This window comes from Lactuca serriola, chromosome 7 (genome assembly GCF_051521515.1).
Source record: "Lactuca serriola cultivar US96UC23 chromosome 7, Lser_US96UC23_V15, whole genome shotgun sequence".
Lineage (NCBI taxonomy): Eukaryota > Viridiplantae > Streptophyta > Magnoliopsida > Asterales > Asteraceae > Lactuca > Lactuca serriola.
This window is the reverse complement of record NC_136414.1, coordinates 68,908,854-68,922,172: the sequence shown is the minus strand read 5'-3', so window position 1 is coordinate 68,922,172 and position 13,319 is coordinate 68,908,854. Positions and strand designations below refer to the sequence as shown.

General features: G+C 34.1%; 1 protein-coding gene across 2 annotated transcripts; it reads right to left on the bottom strand.

Moving 5' to 3' along the window:
• Positions 1 to 633: 633 nt before the first annotated feature.
• On the bottom strand, positions 634 to 10,732 carry LOC145061647 (disease resistance protein RUN1-like). 2 transcript variants are annotated; one of them, XM_079009183.1, is made up of 8 exons: positions 10,153 to 10,727; positions 8,460 to 9,603; positions 8,296 to 8,361; positions 7,437 to 7,658; positions 6,599 to 7,348; positions 5,892 to 6,480; positions 5,716 to 5,813; positions 634 to 1,125 (listed from the first exon to the last, which is right to left on the bottom strand). In XM_079009183.1, the coding sequence occupies exons 1-8, from the start codon at positions 10,647 to 10,649 to the stop codon at positions 1,087 to 1,089; spliced, it is 3,405 nt and encodes a 1,134-aa protein (XP_078865309.1). In that variant the 5' UTR covers positions 10,650 to 10,727; the 3' UTR covers positions 634 to 1,086. The 2 variants fall into 2 exon arrangements, with proteins under 2 accessions (XP_078865309.1, XP_078865310.1); XM_079009184.1 differs by lacking the exons at positions 634 to 1,125; positions 5,716 to 5,813 and having other exon boundaries at positions 6,165 to 6,358; positions 10,153 to 10,732.
• Between the last annotated feature and the right edge of the window lie 2,587 nt (positions 10,733 to 13,319).

Below are 13,319 nucleotides of genomic sequence, written 5' to 3'. Positions count from 1 at the left end.
GATTCGGATTAAAATTTTCAAATGTGGTTTCAGGTTTAAGGTGAGAAGATACAGATCTGTAGGGTCTATTAACTTTTTTAATATATAAAAAATAAATAAATAAATAAGAAAATTAATTAAAAAATAAATTAATATGGGCACAATACTCTTTTTAGGTAAGACAGTGACCAAGCACGCAACAAAAATAAATAGTAGGGGCTATCCGAGTTTTAAAAAAATAAATTAGGGACCAAACATGCAAATTACTCCAAACCATATGGACCATTCGTGTAATTTACTCTTACCTTTTTTGTTTGCTTTGTTCACATTTAGGTAACTATTTTTTTTATGTACACATTTAGGTAGCGAACTTTTTAAAAGTGGTCACATATGACCATTATGACTGAATGTAACCTTTTATAGATAGTTATAATTGTCATATGTGAACATTTCTAAAAAATTTCTTACCTAGATGTATACAAAAAAATTAGTTACCTAGATATGAACAAATCAAAAAGTTAATTAGCTTAATAAGTCATTTTCCCTTTAATATTAATATTATACTCCTCACACTCTTAATTAATAAAAACATAAGTTTTTCATTACTTTAAAAACAATATTACATAGTTAAATTGAAACGCGACTAAAACATAACACAAATTAAAACAGGACATCACACTGAAACCTAACAAATATTTTTTTTTTCCTAATGTTCTTACACTACGATGCTCCCACACCCTCTATTCTAATAAATAAATTAGAAATAAAATTGATGTAAAGTAGTCATTTTCATAAATTTACAACTGGACTGTTAACTTTGACTACTCATGAACAAAAACATAATAAAATGATATAACATATTTGAAAAAAAAAAAAAAAAGGAACATTTTTTTTGCACTATATCCAAAAGAACAGGTATAGGCGTAATGGCTTATAGCAGGGACCAAATTTACATTATGCTTAATATCAATGTTAGAATATTGACATAAAGCACTTTCTAAGACTTATAATATTTTGGAATGTTATACAGTCAATGTTTTGCCCGCTTCTTAATACAATTTTCCATACCTTTCCATGTAACACTTTTTCTCCTCCGTACCTTCATCATTAATTTGTCTGTGTCGGTGACTTCATCATCTCTCTCACCTTTAACAAATCAAAATACAAAGATAACTTCAATTTACATCCAAAATCAAATTAATTTATGCATTTAAATAAAATCAAATAACCCTAACGATTACAAATCATCGGAGAAATCTAAAACGCCATAAGACTTCAACTTGGGTTTTGTTTCATCATAATTTTATTCTTCTCAATCCAAATAAACTTTCCTCTGCAGCTAGATACTTATACTAATATTTGGTTATATTTTTTTATATATTATAGTTAACTTCAGAACTATAAAAACAGTAGATTGCTGCTGTTAACTTTGTGAAAGAATCTGTATGTATCAAAATACGAAAGCTGTTATGTTTGATCAGAAAAACTATCAAACAATATAGAGAGCAAGAAATACAATTGCCAATGATGATGCAGAAATACAATTACGAAAGCTGATACGTTTGTGAAAGAATCGCTTATGTGGCATCCAACCAATGATGATGCAGAAATACAATTGCCAAATCAGCGTTCACATTTTTCCAGGTAAAATACAAAAATAAATGGAGTCAACAACTTTAGAAACCTTTACCTCTCTCTTGTGTAGAAAACTAATATTTAATCTATTCACCAAGGGGCAAAATGGTAATTTGTTGCAGCTTTGGTCCTTTACACATAAAATGGTAACATTCTACATTGCTAAACGAGAGGTCCATGCCTGGAAACCTGTTGCCTCCATTTATGATGGTATTTAACTTGACAATATTTTAATGTTGATTTGGCAATTGGATTGCCACATCATTATTTAAGTTGTGGAGTCTGATTTGGGGCAATTGGTATGTTTAGTCCCTAACTTATTTTTTTAACTCGGAAGATCCCTACTGTTTCTTTTTGTTACGTGCTTGGCCCCTACTGTTTGTTTTTGTTACGCGTGTGGTCCTCGTCTTACCTAAAAAGACTATTATTTTAATAGGGAAACATGGTGGGGTAGGTAATGTAAGGTTAGGAGGGTGGGGTTGGGGATATGTTTATTTAAATAAGTTAAAAAATCAAGGGAAAAATAGTCTTTTTAGGTAAGACAGGGACCAAACGTGTAACAAAAACAAACAGTAGGGACCTTCCGAGTTAAAAAATAAGTTAGGGACCAAGCGCGCAAATTACCCCAAACCAGAGGGACCATTCATGTAATTTACTCTGGACCAAACATAGGGTCCCGTTCCCGAAAGAGCGGCCGGGGATCAAGGGAGAGCCGACCTTGCGGGTGTCGGGGTAGTGCCCCAGGAAGAAAACTTTTTGTTGGTTAGTTCCTTTATCAAATTCGACATCAAAATATGTCATGGGCCAGTTTGATTAGAGCTTATGGCCTTGACCATATTGACATTTTAGATCTTTTGTTCTTATACATAGATCCATAGAATTAGTGTAACCTAAGCTATGGTAGCAGAAATGTAATTCGGTGGTAATAAATAAAATCTCTCTCATGTTCGTCCGTAGATACAACCGATCACTTTGATCACGTGAACCAAAACCACGTTAAATATTGTGGTTTTTGTTTTTTGTTTGCATTATTACTTTGCGAGAAAGCATTTATCGTTTGTTAAAGTGCTTAAACCTAATTGGTGGGATGCCACATAAGCCAAAAAGTTAGAAAAATCAAATTTTAACCAACTCTTCGGGTTAAAGTTCTTATTTTTTTTGCAGAAAATCATTAGAACTTTTTTATTATGGGTAAAAAACAAGGTTGTAAAATATCGTTCGGCTGTAGCTAGGCTGGGGTCAAGCGATTAATCGGTTTGGCAGGGATTAATCGGAGACCCTAAACTACTAATAAAACTATTCTAAAACTTAATATATCCTAAGAAAATTAGTATTTGAAAATTTAAAAATTTTGAATTTTGAATTTTTAAAATATTTGTTATAATATTTGAATTTTTGAATATTTAAAAATTTAAAATTTTGTAAATTTTAGTGTAATATTTGAAATTTTGAATTTTTGAATTTTTTTAAATATTTCCGCCTACGACCGCCGATGACTGTTAGCCCGAGTTTAACCGATATCGACCAATTTCCGCCAAACACCCCTAATCGTAATCAGAGCGCCTAGGCCGATATTTACAACACCGGTAAAAACTAAAGTATATTACCTAGACCGCTAAAAAAAGGAAAATAATCTTTCAAAAAAAAAAAAAAAGCGTATTTCACCCACTTTTCTGAGCAACGTACAACACAACTTCAATTTGTTACACAGTTTATTCACATATATAATAAAAAAGAGTTTTAACATAAATCTAATCCACGGTTTATTCACATGTGAATAAAACGTATGACTTTATTTTATGTAAAAAAAAAAGTTATACTTACATAAAAAAAACATATCAATATGAATGTTGATTAACAAATAATAAAACATTACACATTTTGACATATTCCTATGTTTTTCAATAAATAGCATTCAAAAAAGGATGGCTAACATTCATCCTGCATTCTCAACCTTCTTTTATTCCTCTATGTGTGTGAAGCCAAGAAAATTCTTGGCATGGTGATTTTAGAAATCAATCAACTGGAAATTTATACCCGAGTCAAAGTAGCTACATCAACAAAGTCTTACATTGGTTCAATATGCAAAATGTCAAGCCAGTGAGTACTCCACTATCTGGCCATTTATTTATTATCATCCAACCTCTCTACTCAAAGCACCGAAGAAATCGATGGCATGGCCAATGATCCTTATTCCAGTATCATGATTTGTTAGATCACTGATGTATATCATGGTTTGCTATTGTCCTGACTTATCTCAAACTTCAAGTGTAGCAACTCGATTTATGGCAAACACCGAAAAGGAATTCAATGGATCTTTAGATACATGTGTGGTAATTCTACTACTTGCTTGTAGTTTAAGAAATCGACAAAGGGGTTATGTGGTTTTGTCGGTTCAAATTTTCTAGGTGGCTTACACAAAAGAAGATATGGTTCTGATTATTTAGGTGACTTACACAAAACATCCTATGAAGGTTATGTATTGACCATTTATGATTGTGAAAGCTACCATACAATCTAGCATGTCTTTCTCAACAATTGAAGTTAAGTATAGGGTTGTTTCAAAAGTGTATAAACAAACCACATGGCTTAGAGTTTTATATTTGGTAGATTTGTGGAGATTTATCTTGCATTCCTATTTTCTACAACACTCAAAGTGATATATTCCCTATGAAAGTGATATATTCCCTATGAAGGATTCCATGTTCCATGAGGGAATGAAGTGCATTGACATTAAACATAACTATATCATAGAAGCTATTGCACAAGACAATATTAAGGTAAGCAAGATAAATACAAATGCCAAGCCCGTCAACATGATGAAAAAGCCCGTTTTGATATAGTTTAAACTTTGTTCTAGTTTAGTTGGTATTTTAGTTTAGACCTTAAGGCTTTTGTAACTACATGTATTTTTCGATTTCTTATGAAAGTTTAAAGGTTCTTTTGCTAAAGACATACTCTTCTCAAGGTGGAGCTTGTTGGAGTATGCTCTAAATTCCTGTATTGCATGGGAAGTTTCTGCTATAAGGCAACACTTATGCTAAAGTCTTGCAGCATGCATGGGAATGTTTTCTTTATAAGACAATGTTTTTGTTTAGTGTTGCATTGTGTAGGTTTAGAGATATTTTAGGAATCTTGTTACAAGGCTATAAATAAGCCGTTTAGACGTTTTAATTCATTCCATCATTGTAGCTTTTCCCATAAGGGTTTCCATGCAGCTATTTGTCTATTATTGGTATTTTCATCCTTCTATTGTTCAACATATCATAACAAGCTGATCGTAGTCAACCCCTTCACCCTATGTTGCATCATTTAATCGTTTGGACCAACAAATCCATATCACTTACAAAACTATATGATAGAATACCTCATCCTAGGATTTTTGGACCAAGGAGTCATCAAACCTAGCAACATTGGTTTTGCATCATGAGCAGTGTTTGTGAAGAAAAAAGTTGTGGATGGAAAGCATTAGATACTACTTTCCCATACCTTTAGTGGAAGAGCTTCTTGTTTAGCTTCATGGCAGATAATGTTTTCCCAAGATGGACCTTACGTCCGTGTATTATCATATTGATCTGGATACAAAATATCTTTCCAAACCAACTTTAAGGACTCCTCATGGACTTTACAAGTTCCTTATAATGTCTTTTAGGCTTAACAAATACACCATCAACTTTTCAAGGATCGACGAACCATATACTTAAATCTATTTTGAGGAAATTCATGTTGCTTTTCTCGAATGATATTCTTGTCTACAGCTACAACTAGTACACACATTTAGAACATCTTAAGCTCATTTTAAGCACCTTGATGCCACATCCACTCATAGCTACATGTTGTAAATTTGCATTTGGTATCCGGAAAATTAAGTTATTTGGGCAATATCCTTTCTCAGGAGGCTATGGTAATAAACCTTAGCCAAAGAGTCCATCTTAGAATTGCCAACTCTTACAGCACATAAAAACAACTTCAGGTTTTTTGGGGGCTATATAGCCAGATGCTCACCACTATCGACCAACCATTCAAAAATAATCAACTAGAAATCAAGGAATAGTCGATTGCAAGTTGGGAAAAACATAGGCTTTTAAAGTATATACTTACTTGCAAATTGGGAAAAACATAGGCTCTGAAAGTTTCCAACTCCATAAATGATGCATCTAAGTGTTTTGATTGACGAGATTTTCTCCATCCTCGTAACTCTATAGCAACATATGATATAAGTATCTATCAATATTTGAAGCTTAAACTCATCTAAAGCATCAGCAAAAAGAACTTACCTGTAGATGGAATGGTATTACCAACTAACATATTTAACCAATCAGGAGTTGTCGACTTGATGAAATCACGGCGGCAAAGATAGTATTCTCCTGTACTCAGCTTAAACTCCGATAGATCTCCACCAATGACTTCTTCCTCTTTCGTGTAATTTTTACAGTATTCTAGCTCTACTTCACCATCATCCATATACACAAGGCTGGCACTACACCCGCTTACCATCAATCCATTTCCCACAATGACAGACACATTGATTTCATCACCAGCATCTAAAATGTTCCCAATGGGCCAATAGCTTAACCACACTGCATCTTCTCCAACTCTCGGATTGCAATAGACCACAGGGTTGTACATCCAAATAAGATCTTTGGTTGTATTGCTGATTTTGATGAACAAAACCCACATATCTTCTTCCTCACCTGATGGTCTGTATAAGGTGGTTACATGTAATCCTTGGATCCTGCGTTTCCTAGGACAAGATGGCACACGAAAGGATATATTCGGGAATGATGACATGTACACAGGCTTTGTCATGCTTTGATCCTTTACATCTGGTAGATATGTACTCATTATACCATATTCATATAACACCTAGCCACACAATATGCAGAAAAAATTACTTCATTTATATACTTATTAGTTCGCAGAGGTCATTAGATGTGTTTTTGTGTGCTTACGAGAGCATTTAGAGAGAGAGAGGGAGAGATACCTGGACACGCCAATTTCTGTCTTTAGTGATCTCATCACCCACCAGGTCGACCTCAAGATCTTGATATGCTTTGATCCATTTCATATGTCCCAAATCTACTTCATCAAGTTTTGCTATTGGCACCAATTTGAAAAGGCCTTGAATTTCAGAGATTTTGTTACAACCTCGATATACAAATTCGCATAATCTGAACCGGGTTGATTCAAATGTTATTTTCTCTAGTGAAAAGCACCAATTTGTATACAGCTCTTCTAGTGTACTTGGGAGACATAGGAGGCACTTGAGATTTGGACAAAAAGTCAATTCGAGTACCCGAAGCGTTTTAAAATTAATGTTATTGGGCAGGAACTCAAATAGATTATTGCCTAAATTCATGTATAAGAATGGCTGGCCACTAAATGTCACTGGAATATAATTGCTTTTCTCAAGGTTGCAGTTATTGAGAAACAAAAAATTCAACGAGTCTGGTAAGGAAAACGACTGTTGTGGAACTTCTTCACCAGTATATAAAGCTCTTAGCCTTAGCAGTTGATTTACATACTTATTCGATGAAACCTTCCACAGATTCTTACACCCTGTAAAATCCAGTAGATCAAGTCTCTCAAGACCTTGGATTGTTTTACAAACATGAGTGAGATTGCTACAGTTCCACAAAATCAAAGTCTCAAGATTAGGAAGTTGGGAAAGATTGTGGATGCTGACAAGTTTTTGAGAATCTTTGAGATTTAGAATCTTCAGCGAATTAAGAACCTATTTCAAGAATAGAAAACTTAATTTATCATCAGACATTCACAGAAAAACTGTCCAAAAATGAGAAGCTAAAAGGTCAAGTACTAACCGTGGGTGGTTCAAACATTTTCAAGTTTCCATAACTCATATCTATAGCCACCAAGCTGCTCATCAATAAACCGGAGGGTATTGTTGTCAAATTACATCCATGCCAGCACAACCATCTTAACTCTGGAAAATTCTCATAGGACCCCGTGAGTTCTACATATTTGAGCTGGAGCAATTTTAGTTTGTCCATCTTTGCAAGCGAACCAGTTTTAAGGGCTAATGGCTGCAAATTTAGCATTAAAAAGATGCCCCATAAGTATCACAACTCAAGATATCACATCTAATATTACCCAACCAATTAACCATGAACATCTTCAGACTTACTTATTATAGCTTGTAATGGGTTTATACTTGTAGCTGGTTTTGTTTCAAGCTCAATATTTTGTTAGCTTCATGAATTAATTCCATTCCAATACAAATTAACGGACTTATGTCAGAGTTATCACCTCTTCTGATGGATGAGAATTAAATGAATCACAGAAGGGAATACAATGTAAATTCTAGAGGAACTTATTAGCATTCATCAATGCCATTATTTAAACCTTATTTAAACCTCTGAAAATCGTAACCAAATAGTCCATTAACAAAATATTCAAATGTAAATACTGTCTTTCCATAAAAAACAAACAGAAAAACCACCATCAATTAAATTAAGTTTTGAATCCATAATCCCAGTCAAAGAACCCCCTTGAAACCTATGTAAAGGTAGACCATTCTCTCTCTTAAAACCTTATAACTAACTAGAAGAAAATCAAAGGAACAATATATCTTTAATGACAAAGAAGTGAGGAAAAAAGTAATATCAACTGATTCCTAACAAGATTAAGTATACCACATATTAATTCACTTCTTTTGCTTACATTGGATCTCGTCCATTGGCTGAGCTTTCGCATGTCAAGTGCTAGACCTTCAATTGTTTCTGAACCCTAATGAGGAAAGGCATGACATGAGAAAAGTCTATCTAGCATATATGAGGTTGTGAAAGGGAAAATAAGTTTTTAGATACACATAAGAAGCATCATACCTGTCCTTTTCCCAACAAACGATAAGATTCATTATTTTGAAGGACTCTACTACGTTTTGCAGGGTCTTTAGACTCTTCAAGAACTATCTTTCTTCCCATCTCTTGAAGCAGTTGATGCATCACCAGTTTCTTACTTGATGAGATGGATAGAAGGCATCTGTTAACGAGGGTCATGATCCCAGCTTTTGCATGCCAATCATGCTCCAATATCTTTACCACATAATCCTCATATTCACCAACAAAGAAAAAAGCAATATGCAAAAACAACTCTCTGTTACTTGCACGTGGTAAGGAATCAAAGCTCTTTTGAAGTATACCTTGGATTTTATCATCAAGATCTCCTCCTAATGAATTAAGTGAATTCAATGTACTTCTCCAAATCTCTATTATGCTACTTCTTTTCCTTGGGTCTTCAGCATTAACAAATAGAGAAGAGCCCAGTACTTTAAGAGCTAGTGGGTTTCCACCACAATACTTTGCTATCTGAACAGCAAGCTCCTTGAAACCTTCCATAGGAATTTTGGATCCAAATGCATGACAACTTAAAAGCTCTAATGATTCATGATCATTTAACAATCCAAGTTTGTGCACTTGGCATCTCCAAGATATGGACCCAAACCAAGCATGTATATCTAGAAGTCTAGTTGTTATTATGATCTTGCTTTGTGTATGGAACGCCCTTCTTCCAAGTAAAGCATCTAATTCATCATGTTCATCAATGTCATCAAGAACTATAAGCACTCTTTTCACTTGTAAGGCCTCCTCAACCTTTCGTGTACCCTCAAAAACACTGGATATCCTTTCATTCTTGCCCCCTAAAATGTCTCTGAGAAGTTGTTTCTGTAGCCCAAGCAAACCGTGAGGCTGTTTGTACTGCTTTCCAATCTCTTCAAGGTAACTACTGGTTTCAAATTTTTGCTTGTTTGAGTTATAAATGAATTGGGCCAGTGTAGTCTTGCCACTGCCTCCCATGCCACAAATTGCTAAAGCATTAGCACCAGATTGCTCATTTTTCAACCAGGAGTTGATACCTATAGCTCGAGACTCCATTCCAATTAGATGAGCTGGAGTACTAACTAGTTTCATGATATCTAGTTTACAGTCAATTGCATCAACAATTTGTGCAATAAAGTCTGCTTCAGACCTGCAACAAATGAAGAAAGAAAATGATAACATTCAGACCATTGCATTTAAACTTCTTAAGAACTTAATTCCATCGGTTATAGTGCATGAATTAAAAATGCTTCAGGATATTTAATATTCTTACTTCAACTACCATTAAACCCCCAAAATTGAACAACTGCAGGTATATATGCAGATGAATGTATGCATGTTTTATAATTGTAGTAAACCATGCATAAATAAGAGGGAGAATGGCATAACATCTATGAATATGCAAGTATGTAAACCAAAAGCTATTTCTCCTTTTGAGTGAATATTTGCAAGTTCCATTACTTTATTAAACAAAGCTAAACCATCATGTCAGATACATGAGTCCAAACACAATATAAATCTATGGACTTGATGTTTTGAAAAGCATACTTGAATTCGATCATATGCTAGGCACAAATTACGATACCTTATCAAAGTTAACACTTGCAATTAGCTACCAATTAGCATAATATCCTATTTGTATTAATCAAGAAGAGTTTCCAAAAGAACAAACTATAAGAATGAATAGAGAAACAATTACCCTGATACAACCATGCCGGTCAAATCAGCAACCTCTGAAAGGGCTACCTTCCATCGATTGACATTATACTCTGTCCATTTTGACCTTTCTACTCCTTCCTCTACTTCTATCGCGAAACTTTGTCTTTGGTCCCTGATATCTGAGGGATCGACATGGTAGAAAACCGGTAAAACAAAATGATTGAAGCTCCGCCGTTGCTCAAGCATCAACAAAAGCTCGTCAAGGCACCAGCTGGAAGTCGCATATTTCTCCGACAATATAACTATAGAAGCCCTAGATTCTATAATCGCTCTCTCGATTTCTGGCTTGAGTTCGTGACCTCTTTTGAGATCATCATTATCCCTAAAAGTGCGGAGTCCTGCTCGTACTAGCGCCGCATAGAGATGATCTGTAAATGAATTACGAGTATCTTGGCCTCTAAAGCTTAGAAAAACGTCATAGTGGATACTATGATCGCTATGATTTAGCAGAGAAGCCGATGATGAAGAAGATGCCATTGAAATTAGTAGATGATCAGTCGTTGTGAAGAAGGGGAATATAAGGCATCGAAAGTCAATGTCTCCGGACACTTTCAGAAATGTTAGGTGCCAATAGGCTGTCATCAGTCAGTCAAACAACTGTTTGTCAATGCCTTTCTATTACGTAGGCATGGTTAAGAACTACAAAATGGTGAGTTGTATTTATTAGAAAATACATGATGCTCTCTATGTATTATGTAGAAATGTGATATAAATTTTTTTAAGTTCATTTCATCTGCTTTTAAAAATTTTAATGTTTGATCTTTATTAGTTAATCCATCATCTCTAGAGGGTATTTTTGTCATTTTATTATAAACTTTTTAATCTTGGTCCTTATTGTCCGTAGCCGAAGAATATTTTCATTACTTCATTACCATTGACCATTTATGAAATTTTGTCTTATTTTATATATATAAACATTAACAACTGTCAAAATATTAGTAGATACTACAAAGCATTGTAGCTTGAAGACTTTGTTCCACTGACGTACTCCTTCTCCATAGTTTGTTATACGGTACTTGAATAGCTTTCCTCTCTCTCCTCTTCTTTGACATAACACCAATCTGTTCTTTTAGAAACCTTGATTTTAATACTCTCTCATGTCATCTTTGTCTTCGTATTCTCTCTCCGAACAAAACTAAAGGTTTTAATCCTTCATTAGGGGTGCCCATTTTGGGTTTTTTGTTCCTTTTTTCTGAAGTTGAGCCATTGCACCAATCACTAGTATATAATTGATAATTTTATCTATATTTTCTATTATTATTCATTTTTATATACATATTTGACATAGGGCGGCATTTTGTCAAAGCTTGGCGGCTAGTACAAGTCTTAGAGCCATGGTGCGTCATGGCAAGCATTTTAGAACATTGATTACCATATTATGATTTTTTATTGATTATTTAGGCAGTGTACTTTGAAAATATATTCAAATGCTTTAACATTTTGATTTCATTTTATAATGTCTAATATGTTTTAAAATTGGGATCCGCTTGTAGGGGTGTTATATGTAAAAATTAGTAGGGGTACTTTATTTATTTGTTTATTTTAGCATTCTACTTTCATTTCTTATTATAGCATTAACAGTAACATCATGTTTCCTTCCATCTTTGGACCATGGGTCGGAAGTCGATTGTGTAAGGCTTTGAGCCTTGAGGAAACAAAGTTTAGTCCTTGTGGAAGGAGGTAATGTTTGTTAAGAGATTTAACCTTTGAATTGTGTTTTGAGGCGAAGGGTAAAACGGGAAAAGTCATAAGTCGAGTTCTTGCATGAAATATGGATTTTAGTCGAGAAGTTTTTGGCACAAAATAGTTAGATGATATTGTAGAGTTCTTCAATACTTTTCCGTGGATATAAAGATCGCCGAAAACATAGTTGAAACGAATAAGTTATGGCTGTTCGAAGTTGGCATTTGAGGGAAATCTAAGCTCATGACGTGAGCAATTAAAGCTCATGACATGAGAAGCGATTAACCATAAAATATTATTTTAACTGTGCTCACGACGTGAGCATTAAGGGCTCGCGATGTAACGCCCACAGATCCGGGCTAGTCAATTTAGAGACAATAAACATCAAAAATGAGTTTTTGATGGAAGATTATTTAGAAGGATTAATCTTAACCAAGTTGTAGTATATGTTACAAGGGTTCAGTACATATAAAGAACGCCGAAATCCAAGTTATTACAAAGAAGTTATGACTCGTCGAAGTTTTTCGGCAAAACCGGCACGGCACTGAGAGACGTAAATAGTGAATTTACGATAAATGAATTTTTAGCCTTAGTAATCTAAACAAAAGTCGTAGAATATGTTAAACTGAGAGCGTCCATAAAAAATGTCCAAATCTGATTTCGTATGAGGAAGTTATGGATTTTCTAACATTTGGCATAGTAGTGCACGGCCCGAAACTCGAATTTTAGTTCGAGTGGTTTTTGGCCTACACGGCGTAAATGAGAGTTGAATATCTCATTAATAGGAACTCAACGATAAAAAGACAGACAAAAACAGAGTCTGTATGTAGAAGTTATGAATTTTACGCGGACATTTAACAGTATAATCTCCTACTGTTAAATTTAAGACCGGTCAAGAATTAGCTGACGGAGTCTAAATGAAAGTTTTAGATCTTGTTTTTACCTACGCACAGATATAAGGAATGTCGAGAGTAGAGCTCGTATGTTAAAGATATGGACGAAACTTGGTCCCTACTCTTCGAACGCGATAAATTCGATACAGTTTTGTAAATCTGAGATAGAATGGGAATTAGCTGACGGCGTCTAAATGAAAGTTGTAGTACTCATAAATACCAGCACATGGATATAAAGAACGTCAAAATGGAGTTCGTATGAACGAGTTACATATTATAATAGCATATTTATGTATTAAGTACACACACATAGACACACACACACACACACACACACATATATATATATATATATATATATATATATATATATATATATATATATATATCATTAAAAATGTATCGACGATGCAGTTATTATAAGACTAGTGTTGAGTACTTTCGACATTAGTTTAGTACAAATATCATTAAATCTATTTAAAATAGTATTATGAAGTGGTGTTTAGTCGTTTATATAACTATAAGGTCATTAAGTAATTATGGAGGGTAGTTTTTGTAAATTCAATTACTA